Source organism: Sprattus sprattus (genome assembly GCF_963457725.1).
Source record: "Sprattus sprattus genome assembly, chromosome: 16".
NCBI classification, from domain to species: Eukaryota; Metazoa; Chordata; class Actinopteri; order Clupeiformes; family Clupeidae; genus Sprattus; species Sprattus sprattus.
In genome coordinates, this window is record NC_137914.1 from 12,639,249 (window position 1) to 12,662,951 (window position 23,703).

The window sequence follows — 23,703 nt, forward strand, 5'->3', positions numbered from 1 at the left end:
CCCTGCAAATGCAGCAGGGGAGGATTGCAGTACCCAGCATTTATTTATGCAAATTACAAAAGCTGGCGGATCACAGGAGGAAAAGAAAGAGGGGGAGAAATAAAGCGTGAGGAGGGACGATGACTGCTGTGTTTAAAATCGGAACCCCTGCTTTTTGTTTGTTTACACGTGCTGAAATTAGAGCCTTTAAATTGAGCCCCACAGCAACCAGAGAAAAAACAAACACTGCGGAAGGCATCTCTCTGAAATTGGCTACTTCAACTCCATGGGGACGGACACAACATAGAATCACACTGACTGGAAGAACCCTGCCATTGCTAATCCCATTGCTCAGGGTCTACTGGTCTGTAGCAGATGATGAATACATATTTGTTGGCAGTTTCTTGATGCAGCTACAGTTGCCCCTACCAATCGCGACCACCAACAATAGCATAGTATAATAGACATACAGACAGCAAATAAATAGATAGATAGATATAAATGTGTGTTCACAGACTGACATACAGACCGACAGATAGGTAGATAGATAGATAGATAGATAGATAGATAGATAGATAGATAGATAGATAGATAGATAGATAGATAGATAGATAGATAGATAGATAGATAGATAGATAGATAGATAGATAGAAATGTGTTTTCACAGACAGACAGACAGACAGACAGACAGACAGACAGACAGACAGACAGACAGACAGACAGACAGACAGACAGACAGACAGACAGACAGACAGATAGATAGATAGATAGATAGATAGATAGATAGATAGATAGACAGAGATAGATATAAATGTTTGTTCACAGACAGACAGACAGACAGACAGACAGACAGACAGATGGTTAAATAGATAGATTGATAGATAGAAAGATAGATAGATAGATAGATAGATAGATAGATAGATAGATAGATAGATAGATAGATAGATAGATAGATAAATAAATAGGTTTGTGATTTTAAACAGGTACCACTAGGGGGCAGCATTATATAAAATACATGTCTATATAGAATGGAAGCTGCACTTCCCCTTTATACTTTGAGAGAGACCTGTAAAACCTATTATTTCTTACATGACTGTCTACTCTAAAAATACACATAATCTCCATCCAAATTACTTTTATACATAAGTGCACAATTTCAAAGAAAACTAATTGTGCAGTGCAATTAATTAATGTGTGATGTGTGATGATAATATCCATAACTGACAGAACAGATTTGCTTCAAAGCAACTGCATCTCCACTCCTTGCATAGCTTGTGTTCGACAATAGTTTGATAGTAATGAACTATCAGTAGTGTTACAGTCAGGACTACCAATTTAAGAGGTCATGGCTTTGTTTCCCAGTGAGCACACATAGGCAACTGATGACAATGTACCTCTATACTCCGCCTTGCTTCGGAAGAAAGCTTCTGTGAAATTAATAAATGAATAAGTGTTGACATTATATCTTACTAAGGTTGCAAGATCTTTTAGAAAATTACTTAAGCAACACGGAATGGTTTGAACTCATATATACCTTTGGGATGTATGCTCAGAAAGGACTCTGTAGACCTGTAGATGGTAGATTAGATGAGACGAGACAAGAGACCCATATGTGAGGAATCCCTCCCTGGTGAATCCACGTCTCCTTTGTTTTAGAAAAGCAGGAATGTCTACGGCCTTCTGGTGTGAAGGATGCCTCGTACCTCGTCCACCTTTGTGCCTCACACAGGTGAACGCTGGGAATATTTTTGCGTGGGTCGCATGCAACGAAGACGCGTTACTGTCGCCACAACAGATGGTGCTTTCTCTCTCCTGGGGGTGTTTCCATTCATTGTCTGCCCATAATGCAACCAAGGTGAACATATGTATCTAGCCCTGCAAGTGAATGGCTGTTAAGATGGACGAAACAATGAAAAGTGTGTATCCAGTGCTAACTGAGCGGGAATTTTTTGAATTGATGTCTCTTGCTGTATAATGTTTGTCTTTGGACTTTGCCAGGTTGGTGTTGCAAAAGGAGTGGATACAGGCCTGAACAGAATCACCAAGAGGTTCCTCTATATTATTTATGAGATGGATGGAACAGAGAAAGAGAGAGAGGGAGAGAGGCAGGAAAAGATAGAGAAAGCTAAAGCAAATAAAGCGAGAGAGTGAAAATGAATAGGTATATTAAAAAACAGTCACAGAAACTAGCCTGAACAGAAAGAATGAGAGAAATGGCACAATGAGAGAGGAATTGAAAGAGCGACAACATAGTCAGAGATGGCATTGGCAGTGGGGGAAAAAACAGGAATGGAAAACAGGTTTGTGTTAAATTTGAGGCTTGAAGGGAAGGCCGTTCAAGGTGAGCCCCACGGCATAGCCGCTGGTGAATAGGTCAGGATTACACAAAAGAAGAGACAGAAAGAGAGAATGAGGTAGACAGAGTGAGAAGAACATGGATTTCACCATTCAGTCACATCATAAGTATTTTAAAAGAGAAACATGTCAGTGTGTCATGGTAAATAAACCAATTAATTCACCTCAAGAACTTATACTGATCTCACAAACTGCCTTAGCACAGAGCATCAGCAAGATGATGCCTGACATCCCACCAAAACAGATAGAGCACGAGTTAAACCGGTCCCTCTATGGATATCCAAATCAAAATCCAACATTTTCAATCAGTGAAATATATATTGCTGTGGGTGATTCTCCTGTAGCTGAGCTGTATATGGAATTTGGAGTTCATTCATTTGCTTTGTGATTTGGGTGGTTCCAGTGAAGCTAACTGCTTTTTGTTCAAATGTGAGGTTGAGGGATCCCAACCCGCTCATCAAAGTGCTGTCTTTACTCATAACTGGCATTTTTATAAATCTTGTAGGAAAATGAGCCTCAGATCCCAGGCACTCATATACTGTTCACACTTCAAACATACAGTAAGTATTCAAACATGTACAAGTGCACTGAATTCCTCTGGCACTTCCCTGCCTGAGGTACACTGCACAAGACAATTGATGGCAGAGACAGAATAGGAACAAAATCTGTGATCGTAGCTTGAAAGAACGACAAGGATTCCTCCCAGGGCACTCTAACGTTAGTGGAGGAGATGGCAGAAAAGGAACAAACTGTTGACAGCAAATCGCTGTTTAAAATCACAACGCATTTCCCAAAGACACACACCAACTAACACAGGGGCAGAACAGGGGAAGGGAATCATATCAGAGTAGTTTCCGCAACCTCACTTTAGAAATCTCACGTTCTCCTAAATCTGTGAACCTGCAGCTGCTAGGGTACTCATGAGACCGAGGTCGGTGAGATGGAGGCTCCGTTTCCACCCTTCCCCCAGTACCACCCCTCACCTCCCCTCCCCTCCGGCCCTCCCCCTCCCCGTGCGGGGCAGGTAGGGGAGCAAACTAGATTAGGCACAGTCTCAGAGGGGGGCACCTGCCACCGCACACCTGCTGCTATCACTTGCTGTTTGCACAAACCTGGGGCACTTCTCAACGAAGCTGCTCTCCTGTGTGTGGTGAGGTGAGATGTAAGTGTGTGTGTGTGTGTCTGTGTGTGTGTGTGTGTGTGTGTGTGTGTGTGTGTGTGTGTGTGTGTGTGTGTGTGTGTGTGTGTGTGTGTGTGTGTGTGTGTGTGTGTGTGTGAGAGAGAGAGTGAGAAAGAGAAAGAGAAAGCGAAAGAGAAAGAGAAAGCGAGTGCTTTTCTGCCTCAGTTTTAGTTAAAGGGCCCTTTTCTGATTTGTTACTTGATTATTATGCCGAGGAACAGGTTTCATATCATATTTTCAGACTCAACTTTTGCATTTAACACAGACAGCATATGTGCTCTCTGCTGGTGTCACGCCATTCTCACTGGCTATAAATACATACTGAAAACAAATGTTCTGTCTGGACTATAGTTTTGATACAACTGGGGATGCTGATGTAGGTGTTGGATAGACATCTAATGGGAGGGGTAGGTAAACAAACAATCTCTCTTAGTCTCAGCTTTCAGTGAAGGCAAAATTCATTAACAAACTCATAAACAGTGAACATAAAACGCTGGCTCTGTTAAGCGCCTAGAGGCAATTGTATTGTTATGGCGCTTTATAAATAAAATTGAATTGAATTGAATTGGCTGTTTACATCAACGTCTAGCCCAGGTTTCACAGAATCGGGCAGCTTCTCTTTGCTGGGCAGGTGGGACAGTGGCAGTTCCCCCACCGCACACAAAGCTGCAGTGACAGAGAAGATGGTGGGGAGGGAGAGGTGCAGAGAGAGGGATGAGGGAAGCCACCGAAATGAGGAGGGGGAGGAGATTAGGCCTTTTCACGGGAGCTCTCATGCTTGCACTTTTAATTATAGCTGAGTTGTCCTGGCCAGCATTGGGAAGGTGGGTACACCTCATTCACACACACACACACACACACACATATATCCATACACAATCACACTCACACTCCAGACTCTCATGCAGCTGTGGTAGAGGTACAAGCAAGCCTGACCCAAAGGGCAAAGCTTGATAGGGTGGAGGGGTCAGGGGTCAGATGAATCAATAGGTCTGACAAGTCTCTAACAGATGGAATCAACACAGACTGGCAACGCCATTATGTATGTATAACACCTGCACATTTTTGTTTCTTCATATATTTCATCAGCTATTAACTGCAAATGAATGCGACTCTCTTGCATTTCTATCTGAATGGAATTAGTCTGGTTGATTTGCTGTTCCTTGTTTATTAGTATCATTTCCAATAAAGGTATGATACACACACACACACACACACATACATACACACATAGAGAGAGAGAGAGAGAGAGAGAGAGAGAGAGAGAGAGAGAGAGAGAGAGAGAGAGAACACACAAACCACAGATATACACTCTCTCTCTCTCAGACACACACACACACACACAAAGACACACACACACACACACACACACAGACACAGACACAGACACAGACACAGACACAGACACAGACACAGACACAGACACACACACACACACACACACACACACACACACACACACACACACACACACACACACACACACACAACACACACACGCACACACACACACACACACACACACACACACCTTAAGTGCCACCAGACTAAAGGTCATGTCTTCTTAACCTGTTCCCTTGCATTGCCGGTTTGTGGTGTCTTTAACCCTGAAGCGGGAGGATGTGATGCTTCAGCCTACACCGTGCTCCTCCTCAGCCTCCAACCGACGGGGACAGACAGGCTCTGCCAGCCTGTGGCAGATTAGCATATTTTCAGTGGGACGGCTGTTTCAAGGCTAGGCACAGCTCCTTCTCATGGTGATGAGGGGGATGGGAGGGCATGGCTGCTTGTTCTGAGCTCCCACAAGAGGGGAGGGCACAGGGACACAATAAAGGGGACTGATGCAAAGAGGAGACAGATAGAGAGAGAGAGAGAGAGAGAGAGAGAGAAAAAAAAAATATGAACGAAGAGTGGAGAAATGAAGGGTGGCAAGGTGAAAGGAGAGATTGGTAAAAAAAGAAACGGAAAGATAAATATATAGGAAAAAATAGTTTGAGAGCTGTCAGTGAACTAAAGAGAGAGAGACAGAAAACAGAGTTATCCATAGGGAGATTTACATAGATAGAAAATACAGACATAATGTTCCGGTGGAGGAGTCAACAGATCCAGAGCGAGAGGGTGGGTGGGCAGTCAATTAGTGCCACTGAATGCAGATCCCCAGTGCTCTGTTTTGAACTGTTCTCTGGTCTGCTTCACAGAGGTCCAGCTGGCAGAGAATGAGAGTTGGTCTGTCCACACTGCTGCATGCACACCTTTTATGCATTCATCGCCCATCCCTCTAAAACAGTTCACAGTGCCACAGAAGCACAGTCCCTAACCACCATCCACCCCTAAATCATCTTCCATATTTTTTCTCTCTGTCTTTCGCTCTATCATAAATCTCTGTCTGTCTCTCCCAGCAATCCACATCTCGGATCAGAAGTGTGAGTGATACGGAGGTTGGGAAATAATCAAACTTCTCTTGGATGGAGTCCATCAGCGTGTAGGTGACCCGAGTGTGAGGGTTATTTGGGCAACAATTTTGGGTGAAATGCTGGGGAGAGGATTTAATGGGACCACAATTTAAAGCACGTGGTTGTAAATGTTATGTCAATATGATCTAAAACTGTAACCTGTCATTGGTGACCCTAGAGTGCTATGCAAAATGCATATCTTGAAAAACCTTAACGGCTATTCCAAAGTACACCATTAAATGTTAAACATATATTTACCTGGAGACCAGTCTGGAAAGTATGAATATCTGCAAGAATGGGTAGGCTTTAATTATTTAACTGTAGATTACCTCATCTAACATGATGAGTATATTTCTGTGTTAGGTGCAAATAAGTTGCCTCTCTGACACTCAGAAACCATTCATTTTGGAGCCCAAATACTGAAATTCATCTAGAGAGGAGAGGTGAATTCTGCGTGTTCCTTTTAAAAAATGATCTTTATTAGGTAGGCTTCCAAAAAGATGGATAGAGGATCGTTAAATAGCTATTATGGCTTGTGAGCAGTCTGCGGACGCCGTAATAATTAGATATGGCGTTATGGATTGGTGGGAGTTCAGTTATTTGGTGTTTGAGCCAAAGCACTGCAGCTGCCCTACTTTCTACCTGTGGGAAACAAGGGAAGATAAATGAGTTGGGAGAGGCAATTGCCTTTTCATTGTAAATCCAAAATATAACGAGTACCTTCTTCAACCGAGAAGGCTCTGTGTGTCTCTTTTACAATGCCTAACAAATTCTTGCTGTCCCATGCTGAAGTGAAACTGGTGTGTTTTTGCAGGACGTTGCTCAATGTTTTCACAACATGGCGACAGATCTGCTCTGTTGATCTGCTGCTCCCTGCAGTGAGGGCAAAAGGGACCCACTGCAGTCTGAGGTTTGCTATCTCCTCTTTTCGTACCTGACAGGTTGGCCTATCTCATGGTAGGAGCGTGTCAGTTTTGCAGATGTGATTTTTCAACTCTCCGGTGCCAGTCATAGGGCCTGATATGGATCTCCTCTTTTTCATGTTGGTTTTTTTTTTTCTCTGCAAGGCTTCCTGTTGGTATGATCTGTTAGAGATGGAACTGCTAAAAATGGAGCTGCCTTTTGACTAGCTGTATGAAGTGTTAAGCCCTCATCCACACCTTTGGCTCATGATGATGAAGCACCAGGAAGTGACTTAATGCCCTTCATCCCTGTTACACGGCTGGGATAGAAAAGAAGACATGGCAATCAAGAATTGCTTAGAAATGATCTCTCTGGATCTCACCTGCACTTTTTACACATTTGCCAAGCATGCATGGTCTTTTGTGATTAGGGTCAGTGAAATGGCTTTGCCTTAACCTCTATCTGTGTGAGTGTGTATGTGTGTGTGTGTGTGTGTGTGTGTGTGTGTGTGTGTGTGTGTGTGTGAATGTGTGTGTGTGTGTGTGTGTGTGTGTGTGTGTGTGTGTGTGTGTGTGTGTGTGTGTGTGTGTGTGTGTGCATGTGTGAGAGAGCGAGAGAGTGTGCTTGTATGTGAGAGTGTGTGTGTGTGAGTTTGTGTGTATGCGTATGTGTGTGTGTGTGTGTGTGCGTGTGTGAGAGAGAGAGAGTGTGTGTGTGTAAAGAAGACTCAGGGTTACGTGTCAGTATTTGTGTGCGTGTGAATGTGTGTGTGCGTGAGTGTGTGCATGCAGCTAAGGACGTTGCCTCTGTGGTGGAGCAGAGAGACTGAAGCTGAGCCACCGCATCACACGCCCACAATCCGACTGGCGTCATAGCAACAGATAGACTAAACTAACCCAGTGCAGTCTTGCGCGGAACTGGACCATGGTGAACAGTCCTGCCCCGCAGCTCAGCACAGGGAAGAGGAGGAAAGTCAAACATACATAAACACACACACACTCACACACACACACACACACACACATGAGAATCAATCACAAACCACACATCACACATCATACACACCATTATATCATGACCAATAAATACACCCCTCTTTGAAGAAGAAGAGGAGTGATTAATGCAAAGCAATGGTTTTCACTATGTGGTCATATTTGCTTGTTAGGGTGGTTATAGTCACATATGGTTTCTACATAGTCTGCAAAGTGTTGATCAAGTGTCAAGTGTGATCAGGACTCTTATTATGGCGCTTTTCTAAGTCACACAGAGTAAGTGTATGCAAAGTGTTTATTTGTTACACATTCCCACACACGAACACCAGTTTTGTATTTTACATTTAACACAATATAGCATAATGACACACTTGTATATTATGAAGCAATAGCATGAATCGAGAGTGAAAAGGTTTAAATGGCAGAGTTGGAGACGAGACATGCTCTGTGGCCACAACAACGATAAATTAGGAAGCCAAAAATCCATCTGACCCCTATGCAGGTTCCTGTTTTCTGGTGAGACAGTTAGACTTTTTGTCATTTGCTTGGTCAGCACAGGCAGGGAATCAAACAAGGCAAGTTCAAAGCCAATTTGAAATGAGAAAAGCCACATCAAGAGTGTCTGAGCATTGTTTCGCAGAAAATGACCCTTGTGTATGGATGTATGTCCCCAATATAACACTATGTGTCTAAGACCCACCAATATGCAGATTCATAGAGAGTTTGCACCAAAATCCTGAGACCAGCCACATTGAAAAAGGCAACTTCCCTAAAGCTGTCCTATACAAAAAAGCTCCTTTGAATTAAGAAGATGAGATAAGAAGAGTTAAAAAGAATGGAAATACAATAACACCTCCAGACAGGACAGGACCCAACAGGCAGAAGACTGGTCCCCTGAGCGGTTGGGATTTCGACAGAGAGGGTTTCCAGCTCTTTCTTTTTTGGTTTTCTTTTGTAGAGAAAAAAAAACCTTAACTGGGTGGGTTAACCGCAGATGACTGTCCAGTTTTCTCGGCAACCAGCCTGCTGCAGCCCTCCTGGGCCAGGGGCAGAAAGGGGAAAGGGAGGCAAAGTGACACTGGGAGAGTTTTGTAATGGACTTTCACTTCCCATTGTAAGGGACTATTTTGACATTTTTCTTGGGGTGCTGGATGAGGGGGGCTGGGGTGGGATGGGGGGCTGGCGGGTTGAGTGGGTAAAATGCAGGTGCTGTTACCCTTTGGTGCTGGTGTACGGCGTGATATTTTGTCTACTCTAACCAAGCATTACATTTGTGAGATAGGACCTTGTTATTTTATAATTTCAGGCACATATTGCTAAAACAGCAGTGTACACACTTTGTAATTGTACATGAATTCTTCTTAGTCTCTCTCTCTCTCTCCCTCTCTCTCTATCTCTTTCTCTCACACACAAACACACAAACACACACACGACCAATTGTACCCTAGTTGGTGTCGAGGGACTGTGAGAGGCCTTGTTTTAAACAATTAGGACAGGTGTCACCTCAACCGTCCATGTGCAGCAAACTGCCTGGAGCCCAGCCAAAAGAGAGGGTCTGTTTTTTTTCTTTTTCACAACACACACACACACACGGCACACACACCCACACACACACTCACAAAAACAAACAAATAATTTTCAATAACTCAAAGATATATGCTATGTTTATTGTGTAGGTCTCCGTACATGTTGTCATGTCGAGTTTCCTCCGATGTGCTTTGGCTGCATCAGCTCCATAATGTCCGACTCTGAGCCAAACAAACCACAGAGAGGTAAAACGTTGAAGGAGAGCATCAGATTTGGTCTAGACTTGGAGGGACCCTGTTGTGAGAGTCTTGTAGACTAACTCAGGCATAGGGCACCAACGGTTACACAAACACAGCCATTTAGGAACGGCATGTTCAAACTCCAACTCCAGCTCTTTCAAGGTTGTTTTATATTCTCTAGTTCATCCTTTTGACTGACCCGGTCCAACAATTGAAATACTCACCTACGGTGCTCAATCTGTAGAACTCCTTGTGGCGGGTTGAGGGAGAGATTTATGATTATTATGAGTGCAGTAGACAAAGAGAAACAGAGACATATATAAATAAAGGTGGACTGCATTTAGTAGAATTTAGTAACACAGTTTCCTAGGTAAAACGTGCAGTATTTCAGGCTGTGTCATGCCACTTAACATTTTAAAAATGAATAAAATGCAGAGATAACAGATGTAGCGATTTGGTGTCTGAAACATGACAGGGGAGGGGGAATTCAGGGCAATGAGAACTAGAATTATATCAATCTTAATTTCTATGAAGCTGTCTGTCTCCACAACATATATTTTCACATGAAGGAGTTTAGAAGTGACCCCTAATTCAAATTGAATCTTAAATTGAATAATTAGTGACAGTCCACTAGATCAGCTGTATTTCGAATGAATGAATGCATGTAAAGATGCTTTTTGCATCCATACTGTATGGGAAATGAAAAGCATAACTATCCCTGTCGGAGATAAAATGGCTGTTAGGTGTTTCCACCTTTGGGCTAAGATTGCCCCTCCAGTCAGACAGACAATCGTTTTCAGTCCAATTTTGTTCTAGTGCCCATCAATTATTACGCACTACACACAATCAATGAAGAATATGCATGAGACAATGAATGGGAATCACTCTTGTCTTAATTAGCCTTCCACCTAAAGCACGTTTGGCTCGAGTGTATTTTTGGGGAGACTCTTTGTTTTTGTGTCGAAGTGGGCTATATCAGCTCTGTGTGCCTGCTTTGCTTGAGTGATTTCAAGACCGCATCTGGCCCACAGACGGGGCCACGACAGCAACTGACAGCACAGCGCAAAACCACTGTTAAACGGCCAGGGGGCTGGAGGGGCTGCAGCCAAGAGCGGAGAGAAGATGGCACTTATTCAGACTTTAAACACGCGCACCGGTTGAACAAAGCCAACCCTAATTTCAATGCTATTCCCTTCGTAATTCGGGTCGAATAACCAAAAAGGTTTAAATATTTCATTTGAATGATAACTGATATGATTAGCAATTAAATTTCGCTTTATAAGGCGTATTCGTTTTTGTTTTGAGTGGCGCTCAGCCCAAACCAGGCTGCTAAAGGGCTAACGAAGTTTTGGTAGTGACGTTTGGTATAAAGATCTCTTCCACCTCATGGGACAGCCACGCTGCTTCATTTTCATTTAGGCTACCGCCGAGTGATAGCGTATAGCCTACTTCCTGTATCGCGCGCACCCAGTCCCAGCAACACAGGGTGCGCTGAGGGGTGGAACAGACCACAAACCGTCCCCAGATCACGTAGCACTGTCCGGATTTGTGTCATTTTCGAAATGAATTCAAGAACTGGCCAGGTTCGCATTATAAGCTTCACAGAAGATTGTGGGCGATTCGGGGCAGGCAGCGTATCCCTACGATTCTAACAGGTGGACTACATCAGGTGGAGTTTAAAGAGTGGGGGTGAACGCAGGTTATTCAGCACAGCTCGTGTTACTCTGTGCACCGGCGTTTATTCCACACTCAACGGCCGGACAATCGACAGAATTTGAATTTAGTAAATAACATGACACAGTTATCTTTATCCATGGTTCGCTCTCCGTTATTTTCTTTTACCAAAGCGTAACCTTTACCCTCAGATTTTCGAAAAGACGGCTGGCCGACCTAATTAGTCAGAAGACCAACAAGACACAGGTGGGAGATACCCGTTTTGTAGGACAGCCCCTTCTCTCAGTTCCTCAGCGGAGGGTAGGCTTGTGGGTCTGACATTTGTTTGTCATCCTTTGGGACAGGAGGCGAAACGATTCCGCAAACAGGTGTGAGTGTTCACAAATCTTTATAGATAGGCAACCATTTCTTTTTTGTTCGGATAAGGAGACTAGTGACGCGAGATATTCTCCCATAACACTTTAGTTTATATTTAGGGATAGCAGAAGGCGCTGTACACCGAAATATCTATAATTCCGTTCTCTCAGTTTGAAGGGCTGGGGTTTTCGGAAGGAGATAGCCATGTCAACCAAAAAAACGAGCGTGGTATCAGCGAAGCGGAGCCAGAGCCCCGTTGTGTCCGAAGGAGAGATGTTCGGTGAATTTCAGGACTGGTGTCTCCGGACTTACGGTGACTCGGGTAAAACAAAGACAGTCACCCGGCGAAAATACAACAAAATTATCCAGACCATCACGCAGAGCGACGACTCAGATGGCCTCTACCTCGACAGCAACCACATCAACGCCAAATTTAAATTCTGGGTGAAATCCAAGGGTTTTCAAGTCGAAAGCGCTGAGGACCAGAATGCGAATGGAGGCTCTGATAGACCTGTCCTGTACGTCCCCATCAAGGCAACGGTTAGTAGAAGTGTATTTTCTTTTGACACAATAGCATACAAGGCAAACACGCACCCTTTTATTTGGTTATATGCAAATACAGAGGCATTTATCCCCCTTCAGGGAAACCGTGCAACTGGTACGCTGTCAGTTACTCCCAGCTCTCAATTTTAGCATTGTCTCACACACTTGATATTACGACTCCTTGAAAGTGTCCTGTAGTTTCTCATGCCCCGTAATTTCTACCACGGGCATCACCTAGTGCCGCCCCAAATAATGAAAGTCTTCAGTTATTTATGTATGGCATATGCCTCTGCCATTCAGTTGCATTGAGTAGATCTTACTGGAAGCAAAAACGAACGTGTAAAATATACTATTCATCCTACATATCACTTGTCCGTGTTTAATCATTAGTTGGATTGTGTGCGTACAGTGAGGGTGCGTGTCTGCCCTGGTGATGGAGAGGTGTGCCATGTTGGAAGGATCACGGGCGAAAGAGTGCTTTTGACGCCTTCCGTGCGCGATTGCAACCTTCCCAAATGTAACATGCTGGGCCGTTTCTCGCGTAATTTTGTTTAATAAAAAAGTTATTTCTCGCAATATAAATATATACACTTTCAGTAAGTAGGCTATTGTAAATTATTGCAGAACTGTCCTGCAGTGCTTAAATCTAGCCTAAATCCGTGTTCCCGAGCGGAGGTTTGTCTCTGATGGGTCGGTCACGGAGGGGTCGTGCACTGGCCATTGCCTGTTGCTGTTTTATGGTCCGCCATTAAGCTATTTTAGCAATTTCTATCAAACATTTATATATCACTTCTGCCGTTTGTTAAAGACATGGGGAGAGCTTTAGTCTGAGTGGCTCTTTGTGTTTGGAAAAGGTTCACTTTCTCCCACCTGAGTTGCCATCCTCAGTCAGAGTCCGGTCCTCATACCACTCCCCCATCTGATGGGCTCCATGGCGGAGATACCCTCTGTAGACCTATGAAATGGTTTGCCCATCAAAGCCACATGTCTTTTGTGTGACATAGTCAGCAGTGCTGTGCCATCTTGCCTAATGGACAGAGCAGAGAACAAGTGCAAAGGTGACAGATATTTCAGTTGTGTGGGAAGATGGATCTCTATTTTTTCTTTTTCGCTTATTCATTGACAAAGTACATGCCCTAGATTTAAAGAGGGTGTTCTGAAAATCTGTTTTAAATTTCCCCTCCCCTGTCTTTGCCTCTCCTATCACCCCCCAGCATTATGGACTTCAATTAAGCCTTCTGAATGTAATGAATGGGGCTGCCTCTTTCTCACTCACTCACTCTGTCTCTCTCTCTCTCTCTCTCTCTCTCTCTCTCTCTCTCTCACACACTCACTATGTGGCTTTAAGGGTTGGCAGTCCTACAGGTGTGGTGGATGTCTTCTGTAGGTGTGGTAAAACATCCTATCCTGTTCCGTTCTATGCTGGTTACTGCATGTATGAGACCGTTCACCAAATGCTTGTTGAAGTAGGACACTGTTTTGTGAAAATGTCATGTTGATTTCTTATGTGTTGTGTTCATATTTGTTGATTTGAGAGTGGTTGAGCTTCAGATTGTGCTGATTCTGCCGAGTGATTGTGTCTTTAGTTCTGTGTATGCTTGTGTGGAGGTGTGCAGTTTTGTATGCTACAGTGGATGAAGGAGACCTGAATTAGGGAACCACGTAGGGTCCAAACACCAGGCTGTGTACCAGTCGTAAAACCATGTATTTGCGTGTGTGTGTGTGTGTATGTGTGTGTGTGTGTGTGTGTGTGTGTGTGTGTGTGTGTGTGTCTTAACACCTCTCTTCCTTTTTTGAGGCATCGGGTCTTACATTTTGTCTGCCAGTTTTTTGTAGTGTTCATTCCCCAGTTGGGGGAGTCTAGACATTTTCAGATTATTGCTTGTTATCTTTTCAGAAGTGCAGAAAGGTGTCTTTTGGGAGTTGCAGACTCTCTGGAAATACACCCAGACAGAGCTACACACAGCAGTGAAGATAACAATATATCTTTGAAACATGTGTTAAGTGTTTTGCCATTATTTAAAGTGTGTTTCTGAAGCTTACAAACACTTAAATCCAAGCCAGAAATATTGCACAGGAAATGGTTCAGAATGAGACAGTACAACACAAAATATAAGCTTTGAAAAGAGAGAGCAAGAGCAGCACTCCAAGTAGGTGCTCATGGAAGGAGGACAAAGTGAGTCGTCATCCGGCATGACCTTTAGAGACCTTTAGCCGGGGAAAATAACAGTGAGTGCAATGATGGTGGTACAGGATGAGATGATAAGGGGCCACGGGAGAGCGTAGAACAGGTGGAGGGGGAGCACCACTGAGATAAATAGGAAGCATGGAGGGGGGGCTGTGGCAAGTGCCAAGTGCCCACAGGGACCCGGAGCCGCCCCCGACCCGTGGTCATTTCCCGATCCCACTCCCATCTCTCTCTCCCACTCACTTCCTGTCAACCACCACTGGCTCATTTCAATAAACGGCAGAAAGCCTCAAGAAATACAAATAAATGTGTGCGGTGAATGTGTGGTGAATAGGAGAAAGGCGAGAAAGAGAGAGAAAAAGATGAGAAGAAAAAGCAAAACAAATAATTTGGACCCTAGAATGGAGCAATGGAGGGACAGAGACAGTTGTGCTAAAGAAACAAGTGGGCGAGAGATAGATAGATAGATCAAGAGAGAGAGAGAGGGGGGGGGTGGGGTGGGGTGGGGTGGGAGATGGAGAGGTGGTGCAGCAGTCAGGTGGAAGAGTTCGGCGTGAGCAGAGGACAGGCAGGAGGAAGCAGGCACCCAGCGCAGCCATCACATGCAGTTGACACCAGCGTCTCAGCGGACACTATTAATAGCCCCTCAACGTTCGCCTCTTTCCTCCACTGGATGGGGCGCTCAGAGGCAGGCAGACAGGCAGCCCTGTGTGTGTGTGTGTGTGTGTGTGTGTGTGTGTGTGTGTGTGTGTGTGTGTGTGTGTGTGTGTGTGTGTGTGTGTGTGTGTGTGTGTGTGTGTGTGTGTGTGTGTGTGTGTGTGTGCGCAATGTTTGTGTGTGTAAGAGCAAGTTAAGCACTCTCCCATCAACTGTTGCTTCCTCCCTCCTCATCCAGAGCCCAGCTTAGAGGCTGCCAGTCAACCCATCCCACAGGCATGACCGGCACAGCAGAATGAGTCAGGTAAAGGATCGGGTGAGGGGGAAATGGAGAGGGAGACAGGGAGCAAAAGAAAGAAGGAAAGATAGAAATTGGCCAAGAGGTAGAGCAGACCCGTTTTTTTTTTAGTTCTTTTTTTAATCCATTTCCTTAAGCTGTGGGTTCTGGCGTGTAGGCACCAGACACCCGTCAGAAACGGTCTCCCGTGGAGCAGACGGTGACGGGGGTGGGGGTGGGGTTGTGCTCTGTTCCCTCCCCGGGCAGACGGCGCTTGTGCGGCTGGCCTCCCGTCCTGGCTGGCAGCGCTCTGCTTGGCTCGTCCGCCCCGCGGGTCACATGAGCGTCTGCGGCCCCGCTGCGCATGGGCCCCGCCGTCTTGTTCCTGTCACATGAGCATCAATCACCGCTGACATCAGCACTGGCCTCCCCCCCCTGTACAAGCCTGCGCTGGGGCAGACAATTAGCATGAGGATACGGTAGGGAACAGTAAGGTATCAGCAAGTGCATGTGTTTATGAGCGTGAGATTGGTGTGTGTGTGTCCTCTGGCTTTGGTTTGGTTGGCAGTGATGTATCGGCGGTTTGGGTAGTAATGTGGGCCTGCAGGGGTAACTTAATTGACACCCCCCTCTTCACCCAGCCAGTGGCCATATCAGTCCTGGGATCTCTATAATCTCAAAGGCTGCCCCCCTCCTGCCGAAATAAATATGCTAAATTGACGTGAATTGGCAGAACCCTCGCAGGGCTGGCCTCCCCCCGCTGCCGCCCTCTCCCAGCCCACACGCGTCTGCTCAGCTGCTGAGAGGGCCGGCTGGGCCGGGGTGAGCCAGGGGCCACTGGCTCCCCTCCGAGATGGAGAGCTGGTGTCATGGCGGTCAAGTGTGTGTGTGTGTGTGTGTGTGTGTGTGTGTGTGTGTGTGTGTATGTGTGTGGGCGTGCTTGCTTTTGGGCAAGTGTTTACATGTTTACAGATATGTATGATGGTTCAATGTTTTTGGTATTTAGTGTTTTCCTATGCACTTGTTTTCATGTGTACCTGGGCGTGAGTAGCCATGCGTTCTCTCTCCTCTGCCTGGCTGTCTGTAGGGCTGAGAGGCGGTGGGTAAAGTCGACTGTAAACCTCCGCGCATAAAGCTTGGGTTTATTTGCCAGTGTTTAGTCTTCTTGCATTTCCTTTGAGACACTGCCATTGACTAGTCAGGGGATAGTCTTTAGTGCAGTGCTGATTTCATAGACACTCTCCTCTCCTCTACTCAGGCCCAGCTGACTCCAGACCCAAAGCGCCCAACCTGCTGGCCGTCCCCCACTGTCCAACCTTCCCCTCACTCTCTCTCTCTGTTCCGATCAAATGTGTGGACGTGTGTGCCTTTGTAGCCCCCATCCCTCTGTGGTCTCCTCTCGCACTGGCCTTGTCACAGACACCTCAGTCTGCCTCCCCCTCACACACACACACACACACACACACACACACACACACACACACACACACACAAACGCACCCCTACCCCTCTGGCCCTGGCTTTGTGGTGTTGCCTGGAGAGTTTCAAATGTCACAGAGCAGGATGCAGGCGTTGAGTTCAACCCCAACACAACCTCCCCTTACACACACTTTCTCTCGCACACACACACACACACACACACACACACACACACACACACACACACAATCAGTGGATGGGATTTGAAGACAGGTAGAGGAGCAGGTGAGAGCCTTAAAAGGCTGGGGGATGATGGTTGTGGAAGGGCTGATTGAGGGCACAGTTTTTCCTAGGTCTGTGTGTTTTTTGTAGCTTTGTTTTGAGAGGGGGATATAACAATTGCTTGCACTGGTAACATATGCAGGTATTTGTTTTGTTATGGGGAGAGCTATATTCTTAAAAAATTCAAAGATGTTCTGTAATATATAGTGTGGATTACATGACTTTCTTATTTATTCATATTGTGCAACAGAAGCATGAAATGTATTGTTTTTCTGCAGATAAAATAAAGCTGGAAAGAGGCCAAAATGGAACACAGGGCAATATTAACACACCATGTTGGCAGTCAGAAGGGTGTGCTCTTCCTTCACACTACAACTACATAGACAGACCTAATACCACCCCTAACGCACCACCCCTGACCCCGTCTGTGTGTGTGTGTGTGTGTGTGTGTGTGTGTGTGTGTGTGCAGACTGGTATCTGCTTGCTGTTGGGTTGTAAATCCTTCTCTGGCAGTAATTGTGTTACTGGGAGTCCTGGGCCACTGTAAGAGGGGGGAAACACAGAAGGAGGCACTGGAAGAGGAGAGGGGAGGAGACGAGACGAGAGGAGAGGAGAGAAGACGAGAGGAGAGGAGAGAAGACGAGAGGAGAGAAGAGAAGGAGTAGAAAGGGGAGAAGGACAGAAGGAATAGAGGGAAGACATGAGTAAGAGAAAAAGGACAAAAGAGAGGTAGAGAGAGCAAGAGATGGAAGAGCAGAGAAAAAAGAGAGGAGCTATACTGAGAGCAAAACACAAGACATCATTGTTGCTTGTAGGGATTATTCTACTAATTATATTGGTTTATCTGTGTCTTTATTTGTTGTTGGACGAAACCAATATTTACAGATCTATTTTACGGTACGGTATTCAATAATGCGTTCTGTGCTGTCCCAAAAATGATCAAATTTTCAATGAAGATTTTGGATGATCCCTATGACACAGGTATGCCCCCTAGACTGAAACCATTACTGCAAACATACACACACACACACACAAACACACCCTCTTAACTAGCTTATTGGCTAAACGCCTACACACATATGTAGTCATGTGCGGGTCAAATTGGTTGTTGAAACAGCATTGTGTCCTAGGGGCACACTGTCCCTTTCCTCTACCCGCGCCTCTCCAAATGAAGTGGATTCAGTTACATGGGAGTGTGCTGGAGGGTGCAGTGTGTAGGTGTGTGTGTGTGTGTGTGTGTGTGTGTGTGTGTGCGTGTGCGTGGACAGGCCAGCCTGTGTGTTTATATTCTGTTTTCTGAGCTTCTTCACAGGCTTACATTGAAGATTTCCATTTCCCGTGGCTGAATAAGGCAGCTATGATACTGATTTGCTCAGAGATGTTGAATTTTGAAGAATTTCCAATACAGTAGTATTTCATCATAGCTATTAGTGTGTGTGTGTGTGTGTGTGTGTGTGTGTGTATGTGAGTGTGTGTGTTGATGAATATTCTAAATTCAATTATATAATCGAATTGTAAAAAAGCGACAGTACGGCAGCTGCACTGCATGACAGACAGGAGTCACACAACGTCACTTTCATTGATTGTAAATGAAGTGTAGGCCAAGTACAAAGAGCGAATAATCCAACTCCAACTGTGTGCTAACGATTGCAGAGAGTTCATAGCCTAACCAGGCCACAGAAAGAGTAATTTGCAGTGATTCGGCAGTCTTAAAAGCCCAGTTTGGAAATACTTTCGGTCAGTACAGTTGACGTCAAAATTGTGGAACCTCAAGAATGAAGTTGAAGAATGAAGCTGTATGCAAGCCATGTAAGCTGCAGTTTACCTACCATCCCAGCACTAGTACCCAAGTTGTATTGGTTTGCGCTCCAATGGACGTAATGCCCAAAGATAGATATTCTAATGATTCAAACCTGTGTGTTAGTTTTAGAGGGAATTTAGAGCACATTTTGACAGTGCTAGTGTGTATGTGTTTGTGTGTTTATGTGTTTGTATGTGTTTGTGTGTTTATGTGTTTGTATGTGTATGTGTATGTGTGTGTGTGTGTGTGTGTGTGTTAGTGTGTGTTTTTTATATATGTGTATGCTTGTGTGGGCTTGTTGGGGTGTCTTTATATACATGTTTGTTGAGGTTGTCTGATCTTCAGCTGAAAATATTTGGAAGACCTGCAACTGGGTGAGCCTTGAACTTGTCTGGAGTGTTTGGTGTCTGTGGGAGCTTTACTGGGTAATTGGATAACTAGACATTTTTGCCTGAGCTGGCTGTGCTATGTCAGTAAATTGAGCCGTGTGTGTGTGTGTAGGCAGTAAAGACGTGTACTAACAATAGATGAATATCGCTACCATACACACAGCTATCCTTTAGGTGTGCTCTTATTGATTAGTGTTTGTGTTTTTTCTTCTTCTTTAGACATGCCTTGTTCAGGGTTAGTCACTTAAAGATCCTCTCTATCTTTTTCATTCCACTTAAACATCCATCAAACGAGGCTTTGTGGCTCTGCAAATTGTATTTCAGTTACCTATAGTTACTGGGTTACCAGGCCACTCTCTTAATAATAATAAATAAAGTACTGTGCCCAAATCATCTGCCATCCCTGGTGGGACCTGTATTGGCTTTTAACTGGCGCTAGATTATTAGCTTTGAAATGTTCCTGTCCTGTTCTTATTTTGACCCACTCATGAGGACTAGCCTAGATAACGCCGCCTCCTTGTAGATGGACACATTAATATACTTTGGTTTCTACAATGTTCGATCTCTTGTCAGAGCCCATTTCTCATTTCAGTTGGTCGAGTAGGTGGACAGGTTAAGCTTGGTGAAGATTCCCTGTACGTTCTCCATGTTTGTGGAGCATAGATGTCCGTGAGTGTGTGATGGACTGTGCTAAGCCTGTCCATATGGTGTGTGATGACACTAAAGGGCTGTTCTCAGGCTGTGAAAGTGCATTTGGCTCCCGGGAATGTGACAAAGAGGGGCTCAACCATTTACCAGGCTCATACTTCACTCCAACCTACAGTGAAGAAAATGGGTACACGACATCAGTGATGGCCACCAGTAGGAGGCACATGAAGGAACGGTTGAAAAGAACACAAGAAAGAGAAAAAGAGAGGGAGAGAGGGAGTGTGATGCTGAATCCATTGCCAACAACCCTTGGCTCTGATATTTCCTTCACCTGGGGAGGTTGCAGTGGGTCAAAGGAGAGAGAGAAAGAGAGAAGGAGAGAAGGAGAGAGAGAGAGAGAGAGAGAGAGAGAGAGAGAGAGAGAGAGAGAGAGAGAGAGAAGGAGAGAGAGAGAGAGAGAGAGAGAGAAGGAGAGAGAGAGAGAGAGACAGAGAGAGAGAGAGAGAAAGAAGAGAGAGACTTCTTTTAAAGAAGTGTGCAGTTTTCATAGGTAGAATTGGGGGAACCTTTCTTTTCAAATGCAGATGCTGAGGTGGTCTTTCTGGAGCCAGGTCGATACTAACTCAACAATTTTGTTAATGCTAATGGCCTCATAAATGCCCACTGACCTGTCAGCTTTCTTTGTGTGTGGAGAGACAGAGGACATAATTGTCTGTTTCACTGCAATTTTCTCTCTCGTCTTTTGTTGTAGATTTGATTTCTTTCAGTTGTAGATTTCTCTATGCTGGGTGATATGTAATAGCTGTTTTGTGTGGACCGGGTCAACATGAGAATTGACATGTTACTTCTTAATGGCTATACATGTAGACACAATCACAAACAAAAACTCACTCACAAACACAAACACACGCACACAGCAAATGAGTATTATTAGTTACAAAACATAACAAAATGAAATTAGACTTTTTTTTCTATTCTGGACAGGAATGAAAGGTGTTTTGTTTTTTTGTTCTTAGTCCTTGGACATACTTTCCAGAGATAGACGTTTTGCCTTAAGCATTGTTCATTGGTGTAAAATATTAAGCAGTTCTAATGAAGTACTGCTCTGTTTTCCTGGTCGTTCTGTTTTCGTCCTGCTCCTGTCGTCTATATGCCTTTATATGTGTGTTTGTGTCACTCCTCCACAGAGAACACACTGGAGATTTCGGAGTAAATGTGCCAGAATACACACACACACACACACACACGCACACACACACATTACTTGAGAACCAAACACAAATCTTTATGTATAGACAGACAAATATCAGAAACACTCACACATTTCCACCCATAATACAGCAACAACTGCTGTGGTCCTACAGGGCTGGAGGCCGTGTTGTGTTGATCTTCGTGACAGGTTCTGTGGAATAGAAAAAGTCTTTTTAGGTCATCACCTGCATTCTCCTGTTCCCTTTTTTAAAACGGGAGCTTTACTCTGGTCGATAAACCTGGACTTATTGTTCCACAGTGCTTTGCTGCTCTGCACTGCTCTGGTGGAGGTCGAGGGTGAACGCCTTCCCCTCCTGTGGCCACAAAACGCCTCGCTCTCTTCATCCATCTGGTTGCCATGGAGAGGAGGGATCTATTTATGCAGTCCTTTTTATGGAGAAATTAACACAGCTTTTTAATTGACTGCGTAGATGTCTTTTGAGTCCCCCATCCCACACCCTTAACAAGAATGAGGAGGTACGCAGAAAGAAGTGTGTGTGTAATGTGTATGCACTCTGTCACACACACGCACACACACACACACACACACACACACACACGCACACACACACACACACGCACACACACAGACAACTCAACACGCACACTCTATCAGACACAGATATACTTTCCTTGTCACGTTGTCACTTCCTAAGATTTTTTTTTAATGGAAGATGGTGGGTTTTGGATTTTGTCATGTCGTATGCACAGCACATTTGTTTGGGGCTTATGCTCTGCCCTTTCAGTCAAGACTCAGTGTGTGTTTTAACAGCTTTCTAATTCAGCTTGAGAGTCCTCTGACATTCGAAACCTTCCAGGTTATACACACTTTTACTTACACTTACTTTGCTCCCTCATATCCTGTACATGTGTGTGAGAGAGAAGGAGAGAGTGAGTGTGATGCTGAATCCATTGGCAGCAACCTCTGGTCCTCTCTTTTTCTTCATCTATCTCTGGGGAGGTTGCTGCAGTGGGACAAAGGACCACCAAGCCTCAGCACCCCCACTCTACTCACACACAAACACACTCACACCCACACCCACACACACACACACAGATACACACACAGAGAGAGATACAGCCCCCTCCCTTGCACAGTGCGGTCCCTCTCTGCTCCTGTTGTCAACACAGTCAGATAATTAGCTGAGCTCCACTTCTCACTTGGGCATTGCTCCATCTACACATTATTATTATTATTTTTATTATTATTATTATTATTGTTATAACTCAGGCAGGAGGATTGACTGATTTATTTGTTGATTGATGCCACTTATACATGCACATTCATACCCATATGTATGCATATATAAAATATTATTATTATTACTAGTTTATGGTGGTAGTCATCTGGCTGTTTGTTTAGTATGTGAGTTGGTGTTGTGTGGGCAGCTCTGAGGGAGAAGAGTACAGACTCAAACAGGATATTAACTTATAGACTCGCACCACTGTGATTATCTGGTATATTAATCTGCCACCAGGAGAAGCTAAGGCTCTGTTGCATTTTACCAAGTCAAATGGGAGATTGTGAGAGCGACTCGAAATTAATAAAAGAGAGAGGAATTTAGCTCCAGAGTGTCTGGCCAATACCGGATTTTTCTATTGAAGAGTGGCGCTGGTTCTGACTAAAAGATGTCAAATATGGACTGAATGGCCAAGGCAGAGGGAGCGAAGCAGAAAAGGAGTGAATGCAGCAGCAGCAGCAGAAGGGAGTGGTTATGAAATGGGATGGGGAGAAAGAGAGTGAGAGTGAGAAAAAGAAAGGAAAACTGAAGAGAGGCAGATACAAAGATAAGGGAGAGTGTTACAGAGAGTGTGAGAAAGAGTGTGTGAGAGTGAGTGGTTCCCCCTCTGGACCTCTGGAGCAGATGTGGGTTAGCCGCCACCTCTGTCCCCCAAGCCGGCTGCCTCCAGTGCTGTTGCCGCCGAGGCTCCATCATTTACCCATCAGTTTGTTTATCGACGCGCCCATTCGGCAAGATTGGCCCATAAACTGTGACTGGCTGTCACATTTACAACAGATATTCAGGGCTGTGAACATGGGCGACACCCCCCTCACACACCACTGCCTCACACACACACACACACACACACACACACACACACACACACTCACACACTCACACACACACACACACTAAGTCCCCACCCTGCCTTTATCTCACTCCCTCTTCTTTTGTTTTCCACCACCCCTTTGAATGTCAGTCTATGTCTACAGTCTATGTCGCTCTTTCACTCTTCCCCTCTCACTCTCTCTCACTCTTTCACTCTTCCTCTCTTTTCTCTTCCTGCCTGGCCAAGTTTCATTTCTTTCTTTCTTTTTTCACTCTCTCTCTCTTGCTCTACCTACATGTATTTCCATCTCCCTCCTCTGTTTCTCTATCTGTTGTAAACACACAGTGGGTGATGGTGCCCGTTATGAGACCTGACCTCTCCGGCCTCCGGGACAGTGTGTGACTGCGAGGAGGTGGCTCTATTTAGCGTCGCTCCCACGCCGGCCTGTCACTGTCCTCCCCTGTGCTCGTCCTCCCCTGTGCTCATCCTCCCCTGTGCTCATCCTCCCCTGTGCTCATCCTCCCCTGTGCCCATCCT

The 23,703-nt window shown here is 45.0% G+C and overlaps 1 protein-coding gene across 1 annotated transcript in view; it reads left to right on the forward strand.

The window, feature by feature from the left end:
- Positions 1–11,863: 11,863 nt before the first annotated feature.
- nol4lb (nucleolar protein 4-like b) overlaps positions 11,864–23,703 on the forward strand; it is a gene marked incomplete at both ends in the record, with an annotated part of 75,906 nt that continues 64,066 nt past the window's right edge. The window contains one exon of the mRNA XM_080853665.1: positions 11,864–12,199. Coding sequence (XP_080709791.1) covers positions 11,864–12,199 — 336 coding nt within the window. The remainder of the gene's footprint in view (positions 12,200–23,703) is intronic.